Here is a 22,964-nt window from a genome sequence, read left to right as displayed (position 1 = left end):
CACACTGGATCCAATCAGGATGTACGCTCCTTAATTTGGTTTATCATAATTTTCACCGCAGGCGAGGCGCTCGATCCAATGAAATTGAGTCACCTAGTAAGCCATCGGATTATTCCACGTCAAAACTTAATAAAAAATGGAAGGCTTATCTCATAAAAAATATAAATTGAATAATATACCAGTATACACGAGCATCGCGTGAATTAAATAAATTATCACCCCCCACGAGGGTGCAGCGTCTCATTTCACGAATGGAATCACAATTCGTTACAGACATTGACCAAATTAATTTTCAACTCCTTTGCCACCTACGTACATACATATTCCATTCGCTTATACATGTATATATATACATATACACACACATACATAGGGCCGCGCATAGCTAGATAAATCTTCACCTCTCAGAGCAGAATTTGTTACGACTTCGCGAAACGCGATATTTTCTTCCAGTCAGCGTGTTTAAAGCAAAGATGCCGAGCGCCAAGATAACGGCGTAAATCACAGCTATACTTGAAAAATACAAGAAAAACGCGTACCTATAATCATTTCCGGTTCAAGACCTCCGAGAACAATTTTAGGCTCGTACGTTATATTGTAATTTTATATCTTTCTTCCTTTTGCACATGATCGTAACGTGCCTGAATAAGAAAATTATAATCCAGATTATTGATCAGCTTATTTTCACAGCTTATTCATACATTCGATAAAAATCTATTTGAGTATGAAAATTATTGTTTAGAAAACAAAGTGTTACGAAGCATTGGTTTTGTAGCTCGCAACGATATCTTTCACACTTTCGTTCGAAGATGGTTTATTGGTTGATCTGAAAAAATAGTTACTCACGTATGAAGTAAGAGTGTATCAAGTGGTGTCCTTGAACGTTAGTTTCATACTTTATAAAGCTCAGGCAACCGGGGCAGCGAACGCTAGGCCGGAAGTAGTGCATTTAGCTTTGGATGACTGGCCCCTCTGAAAAACGAAGACATACTTTGACACTCCAATAAAAATCAGGAACACTCCCCCTCTAAGTTTCAAGTAGTGGTACAAGGAGTTCGAATAAATTTTCTTCCAGCATCCGTTTCTGCAATAACATCTGTACCTCACTCATCCTGCTTTCAAAACGGGTCATCCAACAGTTAAAGTGAACCTCCGGTTGTTCAAGAATTATTAATATTGCCGTAAATACTGAATTTTATCGAGAACAATTGGACGCTTTCCGTGATGGAATAGGCTGAAGAAATGAAAGATATTCGGTAATCCGAATTTTTTGTAGGCTTAGAGTGCGGTATAATTGCAATTATTCTAAACAAAAACAATGGTGGTATGGTAATTGATTTCTACATACCTACTGTTATTACTGTCCAACTAGACAGAACAGATTTCTCTACATCTACCAGTAATAAGCACTATGAACTTACGAATTGTGTGAAAATATCATAGAAACCAGTTTCAAAAAAGGATAGTTTAACTGTGTCGATTGAATTGATGAACAATAAGCTTGTCAATGTCTATCTACAAATACGAACATGAATTATTGTGTGAAAACTGTAACTGGTTGAAATTAGAGGTTCTGCTCCTCGTACATCCTAAAATATCATGTAACGATTCGTAACTTACAAGAGGGTTCAGCTTATTATTCAAGGAAGTAAGCTGTTCATCTGTATAGTTTGACGAAAACGAGAAATGTCTGAAACTGGTAACTTTCTCTCACCGTTGTGCCGAAGCTTTCTGCACACCTTGTAAAGCAAACATTGAACCATGTTGTTAAATTCCACGAGGTGATCCGAATTGGCGTGGTCGCACTTGTCGATTCGACCAGTACTGTAGGAATAGGAAATCAAACCCGCCCAACGGAACTGTTTATACTGCATTCCAGCTCACAAAAGTCTTCTGAGCACTTCAGGCTGGTCTTCACTTCACTTGAGACTCTGCAGAAAAAATCTAGAGTTGCAGTAAATAATTATTAGAAAGTACACTTTTGACGTATGTAACGTATATATTTGACGGATTTAAATGAAACCAATGCGAAATGTTTCATTAATGAATATTAAGATTTCAGTATTGGTTTCATTCAAATCCGTCAAGCGCATCAAGAAATCATTCCGTTGGGTGCCCATCTTTGAGGGTCGTTTTTACCGATCTAAACAGTTTATAGCAGATAAAAACATATACGTGTCCCTTAGTTTTCGATGTACTAGAAAATATATGAATTAGATGAAAATTGGAGTGGTCAACCTATCTAGGAGTCCTTGGGAGTGGCGAGATTAAAATTTTTTTTTGCATGTTCCAACGTTGAAAGACATCCCACAACCGTCGGTGAAAATTTCAAAAGGATCGAATATACTTTCAGTTTAATGTGAAATTTCAAACGAAACTAGCTCGCCAATTTTAGTTCGAGAATTTTCGGGTAAGTATTATAAGTGTAACATTTTCGAACAAGCTATTTATAACACGCGTGGCCAAGATAGATTATTCCTTAGCAGGTACATCGAGTTCAGCGCTTCCTGTTTAGCTTAAGGGGGTATTTTGGTCTGGAGGTCTGGATTTCCGGCGCTGTTTCGGGTTTAGTGTAAAAAAAAAAAATATCGATACTGCTATTATTCATTCGTTGTTCAGAGAACTGTTTGAGATCAAATCTTTCATGAAATCATATCGTGACTTCGAGTATAAGCTAAATTGTAAATCAAACTGTTGATGGAACCGGTGATACATAGCTTAAGTACGTCGAAATCGTCCAAGTAATAGAATCCTTTTCGAGACTAGCGAAACGTTTATTTCCTCTGCTGGTCTCCCTTCGGCAAAACTTTTCCTATAACGAATCATCAGACCGAGTGCAGATCCGGGTGAAACTTTTGGCCGTGTGTGTTCAGACGTGAATTTGAACGCGTGGTTAAACTTCTAACCTGGGAGTAAAGACTTGAATCTAAAACATCAGTGAACCCATTCACCACAAACCATGTCGCTGCGAAGCAATCCGTTACCGCGAATTAAGCTTCCCTGCAGAAATTTTCCATCAACTAGTAGCATACGTACGCTTCCTCGCTCTTCCTCCTCTCCCCTCTGACTCTTGTTCTCTCGCCGCCATTCAAGCATACGATAGCTCAAATGAAATTGTAGGGACATTGATTTCCACAGCTTCAAATGAAGAAACAATAGGTAGCCCGCTGCCTGCGTAACTTCTCACTTGACACATTTTGGCTTTGATTAGTCCTTTCGACGATTACTCCCCTCGAAATTCTATTCAACTTCAATTCAATGTTAATTGCGTCAAGCAGTCTGCACAACTTTGCACCGCGTTAAATTCTAAACCCTTTTGGAATTGTACACGACCATTTCCGCAAATCCAATCCCGGCTGCGTTTATTATATGTATATCTCAACATAACCGATGTCCAGATAGTAAATATCTGCTACTGCGTCAGTTCTTCCTCGATCCATTTATGTCGAACATTAAACTTTAGGTCGATAATGATTGTCAAAGTGCAACTGCAAGCAGTGAACTCACATAGACGGTACCATTTCACAAAGATCATTACGCGGACTCCGACATTAGTACGAAAATACAGAATTCTTGGAATAGTTGGAGTTGACGCTCTGAAATATTTCACGTCAAGTAGAGTCTCGTAGAGCAACAAAATGAAAAAAAAAAAAAAACGGCTGTTTTTATAGAAAACGCTTCACATGTGACTCGCAGGTCTCGCTACCACCGGCGATCGAATCACAGCAGACCATTACCCAAGGACCCAGCAGTTGGTCTGAGAGCACAACTGACTGCTCCAAACGTCAACTACCGTCAGCCGCTGTGCGTCCAACCAACATAAAACCAAGGAGACTAGGTGGTCCGTGGTCATTCCTCGCTTGACATGACGCAGTAACAGCAGTGGCAGCAAACAAGTCAAATGAACCGTTTCGCCCGGATCATTCGCCTCATTTTCACTACCTTTCCTCCTTTAGTACCTCCACAAAATCCTACACTCTTCACGTGAATTGACGCCCGTTTTCAGGATAACCAAGCCCATATTCCAAGCTCTTCGTTGCCAGTGTTCGAACGACGTAGGGCCAAGCTATTCTTTCCTTCTCTTAAAGTTACTCCCCTCTTCGACTATCGAGAGGGTGTACCATATTTTTCATGCATATAACAACGGTTTGAAATTTAAAATTGCGTGGGATTCAAAAAAGCGTTTCAGTGCACGTCAAATCATTGAATAACGGAGTAAATTTACATCTATCAATTGACATTGATCGAAATTCCATGAAAATAAATAATTTTTCAACCATTCCAGAGACGCAGAAAAATTATGTTAACCTGAAAATTTCGCCTAAGCTGACTGGCATCTGACCTTGACAAAATATATCACACGAAATAGATTCACTTCCACTTGCAGGTGAATTAGATACAGCGCATGACCGAATGAGTTTAACCGCTTCATGGATTATGATGTTTTTGCTTCCAGACTGCTCCGAATAATTATTTGTACATTATTTTTGACGATTTCTCGAAAGTAATGAAATGTATGAAACATTTGTCTATTCGAATGATCGAATCAGGTATTCCGAATAGTTTAAGACCAAGTGTACGTGAAGAGTACCCTTCTGAACTAACGATGGTCATCGTGCAGTCGTAGAATTTACTCGATATAACATTATTGCCGAATTATCTCAAGAACACGCTGCTTGCACTGCCGTAATTCTTTAAGTGAATATGTCATAACATGTGAACATGAAAGCCGTAAGCTTAAACGTACGCCACTGATGCCCGCTGGGATCGGGTGTTATTGGCCTGTGGACCTCTTGGCTCCAAACTTTCCGGCTAATTAGGTGGTGGATCCTCTAGGTATTAGGCTTAGAGGCGGGGGTTAGTTTCGAAGTAAAGTCATCCGTTCTCGGAGCTACAACTGAAGCCAGTGGCAGCAGCCAAGCGTTCTACTTGTATCAATCAAAGTAAACTGTCCGGTGGATGGCTTCAAGAGACGCGAACGTATAGCGAGAGTCTGGAAGTAAGTTTGCCTGGTTCTGCTATCACTAACCGAGTGTCCCATGGTGATATTTCGGTGGCCGTATAAAGTCACCTCCATCTAAGGCGAACATACCCATCCAAATGCGTTGCAGGAAATCTGTAGTCCCATTGGGTTTGCAGAGAATGCGAAACTATAAATTGCCAAATGAATGTTTTCACGCATGAATCGTGGATTTGTCGTCTGGGGATTAGGGTTGGTTATTATGGCTGGCAGAAAAGAATGTCTGAAGGCTCTTTCGTATTGTGACGAGAAGAAATTTCGATATCAGGTTTTTAGGGTGTTTATGGTATAATCTTTTCATTATCCTAATTTTTTATCAGCACAAGACGCTTGGTCATTACTAGATTTCAGTTTTTTCATGTGTTCCACCTGAAATGAAGTACTTATTACCAAAGTTCTTCGTGCAAATATCTGCAATTTTCTAAGCTATTGTGATTTCTCTTTCATTGAATACATCACTTCGTGTTGCATTGATAAATTATGAAAGTGACAAATAATAAAATTGTTTATGATATGCAAGGGGGAAAATAATGACAGATGAAGCAGGAATACATTATCAAAAACTTGAGACAACAATAATTGAAATCAAAACCAACATAGTGCTAACTGACAAAATACAAATGGCATGAAATGTTGTATTATTCAATGTACCATAAAAAGAAAAAGAGACTGATGATCCGTAAAAGTGCGTGTTCAACGTTATTGGTAAAGCGAAACTGTCAATTCCTGATGCATGTAAAATCTCATTGTCAGTGTTCAGTGTGGGAAAGGCCACAGGCCAAAGACCAATTGTCGTAAAATTATTGGCACCTTGAGGGAAGAAGTCCGTCTTCGATCAACTATCTAAAATATAAAGATAGCGGATGAGAAAGCTCGTAAGATTACAAAACAAACTGGTACTTGAACGAAAAGACGCGTAAAAACTTCGCATTTTATTCTGCAACGTGTACGATAGGAGCAATATCTCGGATATGAAAGAAGAAATTATTGCATTGGACATAACGTGTATCACGGAAACATGGAATACATCAATAATGGAATTTCTATCTGGTCTCACTGGGTGTGACGTAACACAATCACCATCTTGTAAAGAGAAATCTAAGGGACGAGCAAGTCGCGGCTTAGGCATCGCGGTTCATCCTGATGTTTACCAATCATGGTTTTATGCAGAATGTAGATTTTAATAGAGTAAGAAAAGGTGAAAATTCATTGCACGCAAGGTTTATCATTTAATATTTGTAGCGTATTGTACGAATTTTTCTGGCATAATTTATTTGCAAATTCTCACAAATTGTCAAAGAATTTTTTCAATTGCTTCATTTTCAAAGAAAATACGTCATTTTTAAGAATGATGAAAAAAATTAGCTGTTTTTTTAACATAAAATTTAGGGTATCTATCTCCCAGGTGAGAATTTGGGAAAAATTGTATGACAATGTGTGAATACATGAAAAAAACAACTTATACAAATTTCAGGTGAATCGGTCAGAAGCTGTAGGAGAAATTTTGCGCGCAAGTTCTAATAATCAAAAGTGAAGAAAAATGCATTCAAAGTTTAATTTGTGTATGAATCGTGAATAAAATGCTTATCGGTTTCAATACAATTTTCGAATACTTTCAAAATTCATAACTCTTATCCTGGTTCGATTCCAAAGTTGAAATTTTCAGGGCTAGTTGGGGACATAATAGACCAACGTTCCTGAAAATTTGAAGCAATTCGAAGTCCAAAGAAAAAAGTTACAGCTATCTGAAAATAGCGATTTTTCAAAAATCTGTCGTCTTCTTGTAGCTATATGTTAAAGAAATAGAAGCAATTAATGAAATGTAGAGCAGATATCGACAGAATAGAACTCAATGAAAAATATCGGCAATTGGTCAACCTTCTTCATTGACAACTGTAGATTTGAGAGTCTTTCAAAAACAGGTAAAATTTCGCTAAATCAGTGACTCCAGGTAAGGTCCGGTTTTAGTAAAAATATTGATATTTCGCGAAATGGATCAGCTCCGATTGTAAATTTTGTAGACTTTGAATCTACAAAAGATATAGAAACTTTCTGTGAAAGCATTTGAATACATTTTAGTCATACTTTATCCTCCTTCAAGACCACTGTGATATAGAAACAGTCTATGAATTTTGTTACCTGGTGATATTTTCTAGCTCAGTCCTATTTCACGAGAGATAGACTACGAACAAAAGTTCGGATCAGACAGCCGTGCAATTGATTATAAATATTCTAGCGTAACGGGCTGCCGAATCATTAAAGACTCATAGGTAGCAGCATGTCGTTAAATTTGATATTTCATCTCATCGCAATGTGAGGAACGCTCTGGTAATACACACTGTCACCTCTGATAAATGTCAAGTATCGAAAATAACAGACAGAAGTTGGAAGTGATGAATGAAGAGCAATCAATGTGAGAGGTGCTTCCTGGGTTCGAGAGCTCGTAGCAGAAATTTTGAAAGATATTTTTTGTCAAATATATACGAATATAAACAAAAAATTTTAGAATTCAAATTTGATGACCTCGAATCGATAACCAAGTTTTAGAGATTATGTCAAAATGTCAAATTGATCGGATAGAAATTGACCGCGGAATCTGCGCCACCGGATTTAAAACATGTGCGTTCGTTAGTTATATGCGCCATGTTGTTGTTAATTTCAATGAAAAAGTTCTAAAATATTATTGAAGCTGTAAATAATAAAGCCCTCAAACTCGAATTGCTCTGAGTGATTTCATTTTTTGTTTTTTTTTTTAAACAAAAAGTCCTTTAAAGTATGTACACGTGACCGTTCAAGTTGCCCCCCACAAAATATTAATAAAACAGATCGAAATACAGTGATGTGTTTATGCACTTATTAGTCTGAGAAAAAAAATAACTAGGTTACAGGTACTGGAACGATAAAAAAAAAAAAACTTGGTCAACATGACGTAGACTTTTCTACAGGCAAATCTTAAACGACTTCTTGACGCCCCGACAGTCAATGCATCCCGCATCTCGCCGAGGACGGGATATTTCTACTTTGTCAGTTTGCGCGATGGGGCTGAGAACTATGTAGTTGTAAGCCATTGTTGTCAGGTACAGAGAACGACCCCATCCTCTGGGAGAACGTCATGGCTCTTGACAACGTCGCGTCGCCTTCGTATACTCGGATATTGCAGGATGTAGATAAAACGAGGATCGAGTTAAATATCTCCAACGACCTGTAAGAGCGTCTCGAAAGCTTGAAATTCTCCTGCAGGCCACGGACGGCCTTTAAAGCACGGCTTTCTTGCAGTTAATCGCTTTGAGAGACCTGAGTCATTTGTCTCGTAAGTTTCGCGAAGCTTTCTCTATCATCTTAATAGATTTTGTATTAAATTAGTTACGTAACATGAGGTCGCTTACGGTTTTCAATGAGATTAATATTTCAATAAAATCTTGCAATCTTGGTTTACTAAGGAACTTTTTCATACAAGTAATTTGTCAACAGTCTTGCCAGTTCAACTCGACCATTGTTAGAAGAATATCACAAAATCTGTTGATTTGTGAACAGCGTGTGCGCAGAGAGTATAGAGCATGTTCAAAGGTAGCATAAGCGTTGCCAGATCGTCAACGAAAAGGGCAGGGGTCGAAATCAGAAAAGAAAGTCCGATCAGCTACTTACTATTGGGGATCTCAGTGTCAATATATCGCAGATGTATGAGGTTGATACTGAAAAATAAACAAAAATTCTACACGCACTGAGACTCATGTCATTAATGAACTTGTAAACCTGAATACAAGGGCACAAGTGGCATGCATAAATTATGCATGTATACATAAAAACTCGTAAAAATCCTAAAGAGATCATGGCTAGAGTACTCTAAGCAAATGTCACGGATCACTTTTCAATTTTGTTGCAAGTACATCACATGAAGATGGAAAGTGAAATAGCTGTAGATGAAAAATGCAGGATATTGCTGTTTACAACCAATTTCTCAGTACGTTGAGAAATTGAAACAGCCTGTTTTAGTGTATTTCAAAGTCCACTGCTGTATCTTCAAAATTGATGGAGTTCGCGATTGAAGCTTCTAAACCGGAGGTGGAATCTGGTCGAAAAGCTTACTTGCACATCTTTGAAGTTTGAAAAATATCCTGAGCAAATTTCATGATAATTGGTTGGGCGATTTCACTATAACCTTGTTTAGGAAAAATCCAAGGTCACATAATCCACCCTTCAAAATGCTCGAAAGCGACTTCTCAGGTACCGAAACGTGCTTCTTCTATGGTTTGAGTTTTTCCCGATCCAACGTTTTTGATGTCGAATGTATAAAGTACTCCGTTTACTAACCATCGTGCCTAAAACCCAGGGATGTAACTACAGATTTAATCCGATACATTTATACCTAATTGTAAGATCACCTGCACAATTTTTTGATAAAAAAGCGCTATTCCATGCCTCTAAGAAAATCACGAAGCTTATAGAAATGCGGTACTAAATTGTAATTGAAAATACAAATCTTTATAGTGGATCTAAATTGTTCAAAACTTGTGGCAGGGCGTAACAAACAGCGTAGTGTGACGGCCATTCAACACCATAAACCTGATAGAGACATAATTATTTCCATTCGTTTCCCTGTGTCCGCAATTTCTTTCAGCATTCAACGTAACTTTTCTTTTTTCCGAAGCGTTCAGGCCTCGCCCTACTAGCCGACGGCCAAGGGTTTGACCGCGCCTGGAATTTCTACACATCTGGCATTTATGGCACGAACGACCCTCAGCCTCGACTCAGGGGCGAGTCTCCACTTTTTCCGCTTAATTTCAACCAGTCTTTACAGCACTTTTGTAACCTGCTCTCCTAGCTTACATTTTTCTCTTGTACATTTTGTGTTGACCTGCCTTTACTTTGCAGCTTCTGTATTTTTTCTAAGCATGTCACTTGCATCTTTATTGTTACCCTAAATCTTGGTGTTAAGGGGTTACATGCAGTTGTATGGGAAGTTCAAAAATTTGTCGTCATCACTAACATGCGTTTTTAAATTTTTATTTTATAACCACTGCCATTTTGGTACAATATCTCTAAATGTGGTGAACTGTGCCGAAGTATTGAATTGCATAGCATTTTAAGTCGACAAAATTGTTCTCAAAACTCCAAAACCAGTGTGAACTAGTACTATATATGAATGAAGTCTGCAATGTTACGGTAAGCGGTCGCACAATTAGCTAGATCGATGATACAGCCGTACATTTGGAAGAGCTGGGGTATTAAGACTTGAAAATAATCATACCAAATGAATCCACTATACGGAGGGACCAAAATTTTTACCTTTGAAAGCAACTCCAACAGCTGACAAAATTGCAAAGAAACTACAATGAATAAAAGAACAATATGCCATGCGAAGGTCGAATCTGTGCTTGTCTATGAACTTGTCGAGTGAGGTGAAGCTTGTGAAAACGTTATGCGCAAACTACAAACGGCACAAAGTAGGTTGCTTGGAGTGCTACTGAAGAAATACAGAACGTACCCTACACTCCGTTGCTGTATTGCTAGGCCAGCTTTCATGAAATCCGAATGAAATTCTGTACTACAGCACTGGATTACCGTTTCAATGGTTATTTATCACAACAAATTACCCACACAGCTAATATGGGAAGAAATGTTGAAAAAGAACGTCACAGGCATCACGATATACGATGTAAAAACAGTAAGCTTCGGGTACTCAAGACAAGATCATGGTGCAGTATAGAGGAAGAAAAAAACTCGACATGTCATGATAGAAATGAAAAATGATCCAGTGATGTGAAACGTGAACCCATGTAATAATCAAGGGATGAAAGAAGAAACGTTTCATGGTGGAATAAATTATTGACATATTATACGGTGTTTGTACGAAGTATCAAAACGTATATTCGGATTCAGTTTCGTCCGAAAGTTATAAACAAAAATGTACGTCACAACCAAAGTGAAGCCACGTCTGCTCTAAGTTGGAGCTTTAATCGTAGACAAGAGACACGCAGCTTGTTTGTGACGTAACGTGCAGTTCGCTATTCCTTTTACGTGCGAATGCATCTGCCACGCACAGCGCGAAATCTACGCGAATGGCGTGAGTATGCAGTGCTGAATACATGAGTAGTGCGAGACCAGCCTTCCGAGCATAAATCCTGACTGGGCTTAGGACGAACGCTTGTCCTGAGGAACCTCACCCAACTAATAGCATTACGAGGGTTGGAAGGACATTCTACAGTAGAATGGGCACTCCGCGCTGATTGAACTTTGAATTTACAATTAGCACAAGCCCATTCTCCGAATCTAGAATCTAATAATTTTTGCCACGAAATGGTGAAAATGTAAATATCAGATTTCTGTCTTTATTTACGAAAATCCAGAACCTTATACATCAAAACAATCTATAATCACAGAGTGAAGTTTGTTGAAACACAAAAACAGAGGATCATTCTACTACGTTGTAACACTTATCGCCGATGATTTTTTTTCTTCGGAAACAAAACTGGTATCAGTAAAACGGTTCATGAATATTTTATAAGAGCTTATTTTCCAGAGATTCTTGGAATTGAATTTTCTTTTTCGTTAAATAGTCCTGCCCCCTGTTAAAAACCAGATAAAACAAATATTTCTCCCTTTCGACGAAGTTCTATCGTTCAGTGAATCGATGCCGACGTGCTGACGTTTAAAGCCTGTTAAGTTAGCTAGGTTGCGGTTCAAACAAACAGCATCAAAATATAACCTCACTATGTCACCGGGGATCCTGTTTGAACTAATTGACGTAACTTGTGTTTCCGATATGAAATCGACAACAGGATTATTGACACGCATAACGCGCACTGCACGTTGGCAACGCTGGATGCTTCTATAACCCTGTTTAATCCTAATCGGTCATTCGGAGTGAATATCACTCCAAAAATTTTCCAAAATCCTCGTAGAGTCCCTTAGTACCTTAACCTTGCCGATGTTGTACAATATTTAAACAATCAATTTTGGTCAGGAAAACTGAAAGAGCTTTTTCTGCGATCCTTAAACAATACCTAGATCTTTTTTCTTACATTTTTATAAATCATTGTTAAAGCAGAATATCACTTTTTTTTGCTTATGGACGCCATATTGGTTGCAGAAGTTGAAGTTTCTTCGTAGATGAAAGTATAAACAGCCATTAGCAAATCTTCAAATGCTTTGATATAATGATCTCGTGCAGTATCATGACGTATCGTCGACTTCTGTTTATTCCTTTTTAGCCGATGCATGTATTGCGCATGTGCGGATCTTTACCGTAAATTGTCCTACGACACGATCTTGCAGCATTAATGAGAAGCACTGCATCACCAACACAGTTGAGGTTAGGTATACTGCAATCTGTCACCTCGACGTGCAACGAATGCACTGATTCTCAATGTGACCAATAAAACGACGAAGGACACAAAATGTACACGTGCACAATACATTTCACGATTTCTGATCATCTAATCAAAGTACAATTGAAACCAATAACTGCGATCAATATGTAGCTTCCACGTGATTTTTTTCGTCTATTTACAGTGTCATAAGTTGGCAATTTCTTCGGAAGTCGATCTGACCATCGGCTTGATCTGATTACAAAATCATCACCGATTAGAGTATTAGGAGACTTTGAAGAATTGAGTTAAAAATATATCGTAGTTCTTGCGTTTTCACCACATCACTAATCGTCTGCCAAACAGCCTGTTAAAATATTAATTTTAATTTGAAAATAAACTCGCCAATAGCTTTATAGCATAGGATATTTATGTCAATAGTCCAACGATTGAATAAATCCTGCCTTTCCATTTTCTCTCCCATTGTTTAACAAGACAATTCAACGATTAGCACGGAGATCTCGGCTCTCGAAACTCAAGTTTGCTATGAATTTTATCCTGGTACATGCTATTTCTGATTGGGTTGAGTTTAACTGAGGACGAAGCTTTTTCATTGTCCTAAACCATAATTGTAGACAGCTATGTTACAGCGATTATTGTACACGATCTTTGGAATTTCGATAATTAAATCGAAATTTATAAACAAAGAGTAACTATAATGAATAGAACGTTTCCGTCTCTTGAGCACCCGATGTAACAATGTATGTAGCTGAATGTTTACATGTTGGAATCTTAATCTTTTTCGAAATCACCAGTTTTTCGGATTTATATCTCCCAGTAACTATAATCTAGGCAATGAAGTGTAAAAAATTACTGTCTTGAATCGAATCAGAAGGATCGCAAACTAACTATGAGTGACCTTTACGAATGACTAATATCGTCTTTCAACATTGTCTACATTATTCTATGAAAGACAAATGTCGAAAATTTATCTTAACTGATGACTATATGCGGGGGCCGTATCAGCGCGCCATAAAATTCTTCAGTCTTTTCGGAAAAAGGGTGAACCTTGAGACAATCAGAATAGAGAAAAGGGCGCACGTTAATATAGAGGGTACTGTTTTGTCACCGTCCTGGCCGAAATTTCTCTGTTTTCGCTTTGTTTCGGTATTCGAGGGACCCTTATCGCGAAGTTCTCGCTTATAGGAGATCCGGGCAGATGATGCTTGGCGCAGGTGGCAATGCCGGACAACCAGCTTAACTTCTGATTGGAAACTTGGTTATAAGCCGTGTAATATACGACGTGTTTTTCTGGGCTATCTCCTATCGGTATCGAGGTGTACAAAAATGGCTCATTCTTTTTGTTTATCTGGGTATCTTTAACACGCATCTTTGAAAGTTTTCCTTGTGAGATATGAGGGTGACCAGGTGATGATACGCTGTAATAAGAGACTAACATTCTATTGGGTATCCAAAGCTTATCAACTGCACTTGCAGAAATATTTTATAAGAAACTGTTGCAGAAATATTTCATAAGAAACTGTTGCAATCCAGAGAAACGTGTGCAATATTTAACGGCAATAATGGGCAAGGTATCACGAGTTAACAAAGTACCTTGCGGACGGAGACCATTCCATTACTCTCTCCTGACCGAAATCCTTCCACAAAAGGAAGAAAATTCATACCCCTTCCGACCCAAAAGTTCCCTCTCCTTGGGGACCTCATCTACTCCCTGCGCTGTGAAGTTTGCTTCACACCCAATTACGATCAGAACCAAAAACTGAGTTAAGGGATGTTGAATCGCCATCTTTGATCATAGTTTCACTTCTAGGAACATTCAAACATGCGATATTCCCGTGATTCGAACTTGGGAGTGTTTCCGTCCAAGAGCGACACGGTTAATCTATTAGTAGCACCAAGGTATCAAAATCCACGATTTAGTTAACCCTCGAAGGGTGTTGGACCGAAGTTCCAAATTCCCTAAAATCTAGCTTCTGACCCTGGAGATCAGCGTTGCCTGCAATACTCGCAAAATATAGTTTCGAATATAACAAAGCAGCGCTGACAGCACCGGCAATAAGCGTCAGTCAAGTAACATGGGTCTGCCTGCGAGTTATACGCACTAAATCTTGTAGGCAGCAGGAATGAGTGGCGTTAGGCACCGTGATAATTTCAGCATGGACTGTACGCTGGTAGGTAACGAAACGATTCTTCGGAAATTAACGGCCCCGGTTCGTCACTGTAACTTGCCCCGAAATTACCGTTAAGAATAGACCAGACTCTTTAGAAAGCTTAATAATTCGGATATTTATTGTCCCCGTAAATGAAATGTAGTAAAAAGTTCAAGCGAGAAAATTGCTAAAAGTTCAAGTTAGTCTTATACGTATGAAAATACTCAAAGTTTCAAAAACGGCAGAGTTGAATACGACCTGGTGATCATTAGAATTAGATCATGAAATTCTTTATATTTTATGCAACAAATGTTCATTCCGTTGCTTAAAGAAATTATTGTTTCGATCGAAAGGGTTCGAAGCGGTTGAAAAAACAATGCATTCGTTGGAATTAGACGTATGCGAAAAACAGCTAATCGAATATTTAACGGTTGCGATTTAACATTTCGCAATGTAGTTGGATTTCTTATCTTTTCACGCTTCTCTGATACTCTTTTTCAAGAAATTTATATTCACATATCAATTGCACCGGTTCTTCAGAAGATTAGCAGGTATATCTTCTTCCGACACAAATTGCTTCATTAAATAACTTTTGTATCAAATTAACAGGACTATTAAGATCAAGTTTGTAAGCGAAATCGTGATGTTAACGTCGCTTGCAGGATATCCAACATGCGGTTCTCCCTCCTATGATTAATTAGTACGTATAAGTTGCGTTGCGAGTAAACACGACTTCGCTGACGTATCATCAGCGTTTCATAAACATCCCTGAAAAATTCAGCTAGAGGAATTCAAATATTCAGGCACCGACGCAAAATTTTATCCCTCATTTACATACCGAGGATTCGCTCTTTCGCGTTTTTCAACGTTTCATTGAAATCACACTGACAGGCTTACCGTAAAGTCGCCGTATACTTGACACGGTATTAAAAATTTCATTGCAGTTCGTTAATGATACGAAAATATCAAGAATGCGCTGTTGTGTTGTATAAAAAGTCGCCAAGGAATTGCCAACTCCGTCTTTCATATTTGATCTCGCGATAAATTCTCACAAGTTTTAATAATAAACATATATCTACGTACATGTCATCTCAAAATGTATTTCTTAAAAGAATTTAATGTATTATTAAAAATTACAGAGCGTCGTATTGGAGATGAACAGGCTGGGAATGATGGTAGATCTCTCTCACGTATCGGTACCAACTATGCTGGATGCGATGCATGCTTCGAGAGCCCCGGTCATATTCAGTCACAGCAGTGCTCACGCCCTTTGTAATTCTTCGCGAAACGTGCCTGATCATGCACTACGTTTCCTCGTAAGTAGACGTCATAGCACTGTGACTTGTCATTCAAATCTATCCTATAATATTTATAAGGAAACAACTTCATCGGCAGTTTCCATATTGATTTGATTTTATTGGAGGATTTCTGAAAAATCGTCGTAGAATCATAAAAAACATTCTAAAACAAGACTCAATTGTCACAGACATGACTAGACAAAAATGGTTGATGGTACATTAGTGCAAAAAATCTTCACTGTCCGTGCAATGTGAAAAAACTTATAAAAAACTAATCTTTCGTGAATAATGTTGCGGTATTCTGGTATTCCTTATTTTACCCTATTTTATATTCTTGTTTCACTTGCAAAATCGTAATGAGTACAACTTTGCCTTAGAAAAAAAAAAAGAAAGGAATTGAGCAATTATAAAATCACGAATAGTTTAATGAAAAAATCACTGCGTAGCGCAACATTCGATGAATCCGATTCGGCACATCATCTGCGAATTTGTTTACAGGCTCGAAATGGAGGAATAGTGATGGTCTCATTTTATCCCCATTTCATCAGTTGCGGAGAAAAATCGACGCTCCAAGACGTTGCCGGTGAGTTTGCTCATGTCAGCCAAATTTTCGCCAAGTTTTTTTCTCCGTATACATTTATAACAACACTGAGAGATTTGCACGTAGTCGGATTTTGCGGTTCGTGAAACTGATCCAACTGGTACCGTGTCTTTTGTTGGTCAAATCTATTTGCCAGAATTCTTCATGCGGAAAACTTCGTTCCGTCTGAATATCACTGACAGCGTAAAATGCATCACGATTCTGTCGATGGGAAATTTGAATTCGACGGTAGATACAGTTTTCAACAATATTCCGACAGTCAACTCCTGAATAAATTCATTTTTTTCTCTCACTCTCTCTCTCTCTCTTTCCATAATTTCGGTTCCGAATTACCTCACTGAAAAGCCAACATCACTTTTTTCACGTAACACTTGAGTTATTCGAGGTAACTCCGCGTATCGCACCGAACACTGTTTCATGGCTACCAACATACCTATACATTTGCTTGTGACTGGCTCGCTTTACCAAATAGTTTCTGTACACTGTACAGAATAATTGAACCCTTGGGTGCAACAACAGCCCAACTCGAGTTAACTTGCTTATACACCTACTTGTGCAAAAAGAGATAAAACAATATCCTGTACATACCGCATGCATTCCGATCCGCAGATAGGCAACCAATGTGGCTTCTTGGGTGTCTGTACTACGATTTCTTATACGTAGCATAACGTGGCGTGGGCGTAACAAAGAAATTACCACCAATTGGATTCTGACGTGATCAAGAAACGTAGGACTGAGGTTTCAGACCTCGCAATATCAGGGCAAATGTCTTGACGTTTACGGTGTCCTGATCTTTGTTACATAAACGAACTATGCGCAGGTTTGATCAGTGAATTTGTGAAATTATCCTGATTCTGATGTCAGACGGCACGTCAATCAGCGTATTATTCCCGTAATTGGCTTGACTGCAAACACCGTTGCCTTCGAAATATAATTTAATTACTCTCGATCCATTTAACGATGCGTCGGTGCGTATTCAAAGCTATAATATGAATGCATTTATCGTAAATCCGAGAAATTCCGGCCTGCGTTTACACACGTCAAATACCGAAATCATCGTTTCACCGTATCATCCCAATGTTAACGTATATACCCGTCGTTCTCATCTCTGCAAACAATTAATGATAATGAACCTTGTTTATTTCAGCGCATATCAACCATATACGAAAAGTGGCTGGAATAGATCACATTGGGATCGGAGCCGGCTATGATGGAATTAATTTGTAAGTAAATGAAAATGATATGTTAATTCGTACGTCAATAATTAAAATCTGATTAGAGTGATGCGTGATTCTGATTACGTACGACGATAATCAGACATGATCAACATTTTGTATTTATCAGTGGCTGCGGCCGAACATTGTGAATTTATTCCCATTTCATAACCTGACAAAAGAGATCTTTGCCCACAGTCACTTTGGGATATGGTCTTCAATTTGAAAATCGGTATTACGTCAGCCTGCCTACTTACTCATGCAAAAAATAATAGTTGCTGTAGATCCAATCTTCCGTTTTTTCGAATGGAATACAAAACGGAATCTAACGATAAGTGAATTGCGTGAGCTGCTTGATCAAACTATAAGGGGTAGGTAATCATTGTTGATTCGTGAAACGCACAAGGGTTTTGCGGAAAATTGAAAAGGCAACGTGAGAAAAATCACGAACTCTGAGGAGTTTGTTCGGCTGTCGGTTGTACTACGGTCGGAGGCTCGAAACTTTAAGATTCCGTTCAAACCATCAATTCCCGGTCGAATCCACTCATCCGAATTCATCAACTGTCTTGTTTAATATAGACACAAAATTCGTAGTTGCTGTCGATGCGGCCAGGAAAAAAAAAAAGATGAAAGAACTCACCGCGCTTACTCTCAGCTTTACAGAAACCTAAGATACGTTTTAAATTCAAGATGGGTTACCTGACACGTGACCTGCCAAGATAAAAACAGAGGCGGGGAAAGGCGGAGAGAGAAAGAGAAAGCAATATTTATTTCACGCTCCGGGACTTATTCCCTCAAGCGCTAAACCAGTGCGTTACATTCCGCATTGACATGCGAGAGTATCACATTTGCCGATATTTGAAAATACATACTACGAAGTAGTGATAAAAACAAGAATGAAACGTAAGAATTAATCGAGGTAGACAGACAGACAGAGAGATGGATTGATAGATAGACAGATGCGTTTATTCGCCCTGGTACAAGTCGCCTCGGGTAGCATACAAAAAGTAAATACAATTTAATCACGTGTATAGGCATAAAATACAAATAAAAACTACAACAAATCGACATACATGAAAATTAAGGTTGAAAAAGAATGACCAGAGATGGAGATAAAAATAAATAACCGTAAATAGACCGAAAATGAGTACAAAATAAAGGTAGAATAACAAATAAAATAAAGAAATAATTAGTTGAAAAATGAATGAATAAATAAATAAATATGTAAAGAGGTTAAAATATAAGCAAGAATATGAGAGGATAGATAAAAGTAACATAACGTTTGTCAGGACAGGAAAATTGAAAAAACGATTAGTAAGGTGTAAAAATAAAAATATAAGAAAGACATTCGCGAAAGGCAGAACGGGGTAAATAATATAAGACCGGGATATACCGCAAGTATTTGAGAATCACACTTGGCAAACATTTAAAAAAAAAAAACAAAAACAAATATAGACGAGTCAATAGATACATGAGTGACAGAAAAATAGAATCAAAAATAAATAAATAAATAAGAAAATACATAAATAAACTGGCCAGGGCGAATATTTTATCTCGAGCAATAGTAAAGAGAGGACTAATTTAGTGAAGTAAGGGCACATTACTGGGATAAAATTTAAAAAATAAAATCACGAAAGTACAATAATATAGAATAAAATAAAATAAAATAATAAAATCAACTGCTCGAGGTTTGCGTAATGAGTTTAAAGTCTGCACTTGAAAGAGAGAGAGAGAGAGAGAGAGAGAGATTGATTGATTAGCTTTCTCAGCTGTTTGCTTACATCATTACATTTTAGTTTTACGTCTATATTGCGCATATTTAAATTTTAATTATTTTCCCACATATTTAATTTTTTTTACATTTTTTGCCCCCCTCACTACCATTTAATATTCAATTCTATTCCTCTGACGTTCTATTTCTTTTTTCTATGCAACATGGACAATCTCTGTCATACGTTGAATGATCCGATTTCAGGTTTTTTATTTCAAGGTTCCTGATTTTTTCTCATAATTAATACACTTTTTTGTCCCAGCTTTACATTCCTTGGTTGCTCGTTGATCTGCGCAATTTCCGCACGTTTCTTTTCTTTAACAATATTCAGCGAAATGATAATACCCACAACACTCGATACATCTTAGAATCCCTAAATAGTCTTGTACTCTGCATATATTCCATCCTATTTTTCGCTTTTCCAACTGCAGAAATTTCTCTCTGGTTTCAGCATTCGCCTCCGCATCACAACCGTCTTTTTCGAATTATCCTTTGCCGTCTTATGTCCTATCTTCCCCCTCCAGTCCATTTTGGTCTACTATTTTCTGCCAAAAGCTTCGTTGATTTTCACATTCCTTTTTGTCGATATCGAACATCTTCACCTTCAGTTTTCTTTGGTGCTTGTATTTCGTATTTTTCTCCCACATCTTTTATCGCTTCCCGCTTCAGATTTTTAGCTTGTGATTTGTTTTCGCACCCTACTATAACTGCTCCTTTCATTACTTTTTTCATTTTCGTGATCCCCACTCCTGATTTCGAGATATCAATTCTCTTGATATCTCGTTTTGTATTTTTACTTGAATTATTCTCTTCTCCATCCTTAGGTTTAATGATCAACACTGATTCTTGATTTTTTTCTTATCTCTTTTCTATTTGTCCTGCGTCCATGCTTTTGGCATCGGCTATTACTTAATACTTTTTGCATCTCAGTTTTCACTGCTTCACTTATTATTGTTTCCAATTCGTAAGATTTCCAGTGCTGTATTTCTACTCTTACTCTATTAACTCCTTCATCGATAACTTCCCTCATATCAATTTTAATTAACTTCATCCCTATCATATCGTCCTTAACGTCCTGTACCAACTTGTATATATTATCAATCTTTGTACCTCCCTTTCTTACTGATGCAGACGTACTCAGTTCCGGTCGATTTAATCCACTATCATCAGCCGGCAGTTCACGTTCCTTGCTACCTTCTCTTAACCATTCACTGCCGTTTTTCACCATATATTTTTTCTATTTTCCCACCACAAGGCGTCAGTTCCTTCACGTTATTATAAACTACGTGTGTCTTAATACAGCCCGGGTGGAAGTACTTGTGACACGGCACACAGTAACGACCCTTGGTTTCAATTTCCTTATTGCATTGTCTACATACGGGGACTATCCATTACTCACTATCGTATCGGCACCGCGGAGTGTTGTTATAGAGTCAGTTGTCAATTATCGTACCTGAAGTCATAACAGATTATAAAGACAGGATGGATCACATATTCATTATGCGTTTTGGAGATGCAGAAAAAGCTTTAGAAATAGAGCAAGAGTATCCAGTCTTATGACTAGCAGGCGGAAACGATTCAACGGATGAAGACGTTGCGTCGTTTTTGCATTTTGCAAAAAGAAGAGGCAGAGACAATGGGTATCGGAATGCTCCGACGGTTATCAGATATACCTATACCTACCACCTTATGCAGACAGAGTATCTCAGATAGAAGTGAAAAATCACGAGGGTAAAATGTTAGTCCAAATTTGTACTAAATTCGCTGAACCGATAAGCGAAAATCCTTCTGTACGGCGAGGAGAGTGCAATGAACAAATTCAAGATTAATTCACTTAGCTCATGCAAGTTAAAAGTCTCCTGAGAAGCATACATTTGTTGAAGTATATTTAACAAATTTGTGGCTACAAAACTGGCATTACATGCTTAATATGCGACACGAGGCCCAAGTTGCAAAAACGTTTGAAAGTGATTTTTTTCAAACAGACCAGACTATACCAAAGGAATGTGCAAGGTATCTCAACGAAGAGTGTTACATGGTTAAACATGCTTTTAGAGGAGCACAAACATTTAAAGATTTATTGATTGTGTCATTCTAAACAGAACCATACGAGATTTTGTCATCAAAATTGTCATTATTCTCAACATCAGACGACGCTTGTATAAAATATTCAAAGACAAGTATCTTTCAATCATTTATAAAGATCTGTCGAACAGCGTCAGTAACTGGAGACGAGTTAGCACAATTCGTATCAAAAAAGTTATACCTAATCTACAATTAAAAGCAGCCAATATGTGGACAAACAATGCAACATCCGTAATAATGGAAAACCCGTGGATGTAAATTTGAACAATGGATGATTAGAATGCAAATTGCAGAGACTGGTGGACCGATACTAAGAATAAGAAAAAGAGGGAGCGAGAGAGAGATAAAAAGTTTGTTTAGGAGAAGTGCGAAGCAGAAGGGAATGGATCACGTGTACTTCAGGTGATTCGAAATCGCAATCGGAATGAGAATCGAAAGCAGGAATATTTGGATGAAATTTGCAGTTCAAAAATTTCTCCCGGTGAAACTTTTTTTTTCATTATTACAGTTTTTTCTTTCTCTCTTTTACCCTTTCGATGGAGTTATACAAGTGTAAGCCGATCCCTAATCTAAAAGTCTGTGGAGCAGCTATAACGATATTATCGCTGGTTCTTCTTTTAATATTAAAAAATAGTATAATTTTTGTAATATTTGATTTTCGTGGATAAGTTTTACTTGCCTGTGATGTTGACTGCCTGCGTTAATGGCGAAACCACTTGTTGTGTTTACCTGTGTCAATACTTGGTAAGCTTTCTTAATTGCTAAGGCTCGAACAAACAGACAGTTTGAATCACCCCAAATACTCATATCGTAAACAAACGTTTCACGCTTTGGTAGGGCACGGATTATTATTGCGAATGTTGCTGTTGTTGATTGTATTAATTTCTAATTTTTTAAACATCATTTTTGAAGATAATTCAATTGTCTTGACAAAATATTAGAACGTAATTTATTTTATTTAATAATAACAGTGCTTGAAGTTGCTGGAAGAAACAGATGTTGATAAAATACTGGGAAAGCACTAACATTTGATCCTATCAAGTATGCACCTGAACATTGTTGAACTAGGTATGTATACTTAAGTACGTACCACACTTGTACAAGTTGGACTATAAATATTCGTTCGAGAAAAGGGAGTCAGAAGCGAGTTGAAAATACTTTTTGAAGCAAATGAAATCTCCGTTTCTGTTTGATACGAGTATGAAAAGGAAATCTTCTTTGAATACACGTCTCTCCCCGCGACCTTCGCAAAGGGGACATATTGCGAAAAGGAAATCTTAAAAGTTGTTACAAAACGTGTTTTAGGGTAAAAGGAGAGCATTCATTACACGCTTGAATGAAATCGCTTTCCAGTCACGTTGCATCGACAATTTTTGCTTTTTCGGCGGGACTGTTTCGCTTCTGATTTTCCCTCTTCTTTTTCTTTTCATTCTCCTTTTTCCAAATACAAAGTATCAAGAAGGACAAACTCGTCGCTGGTCTTACTCGAGACGTCTG

The 22,964-nt window shown here is 37.9% G+C and overlaps 1 protein-coding gene across 2 annotated transcripts in view; it reads left to right on the top strand.

Moving 5' to 3' along the window:
- Positions 1–22,964, top strand: part of LOC124299193 (dipeptidase 1) — a 135,641-nt gene that overhangs the window by 72,602 nt on the left and 40,075 nt on the right. The window contains exons 6-9 of one of the 2 annotated variants that reach the window (XM_046752209.1): positions 15,638–15,814; positions 16,295–16,379; positions 17,545–17,620; positions 22,439–22,486. In XM_046752209.1, coding sequence (XP_046608165.1) covers positions 15,638–15,814; positions 16,295–16,379; positions 17,545–17,620; positions 22,439–22,445 — 345 coding nt within the window. In that variant the 3' untranslated portion in view covers positions 22,446–22,486. Of the gene's footprint in view, positions 1–15,637; positions 15,815–16,294; positions 16,380–17,544; positions 17,621–22,438; positions 22,487–22,964 lie in introns of those variants that run through there. The other variant, XM_046752201.1, reaches the window with a different exon arrangement.

The sequence above is a fragment of the Neodiprion virginianus genome, chromosome 1 (assembly GCF_021901495.1).
Source record: "Neodiprion virginianus isolate iyNeoVirg1 chromosome 1, iyNeoVirg1.1, whole genome shotgun sequence".
In the NCBI taxonomy this organism is placed as follows: Eukaryota; Metazoa; Arthropoda; class Insecta; order Hymenoptera; family Diprionidae; genus Neodiprion; species Neodiprion virginianus.
The sequence above is the reverse complement of the archived record's forward strand: the minus strand, read 5'-3'. Positions and strand labels throughout refer to the sequence as shown.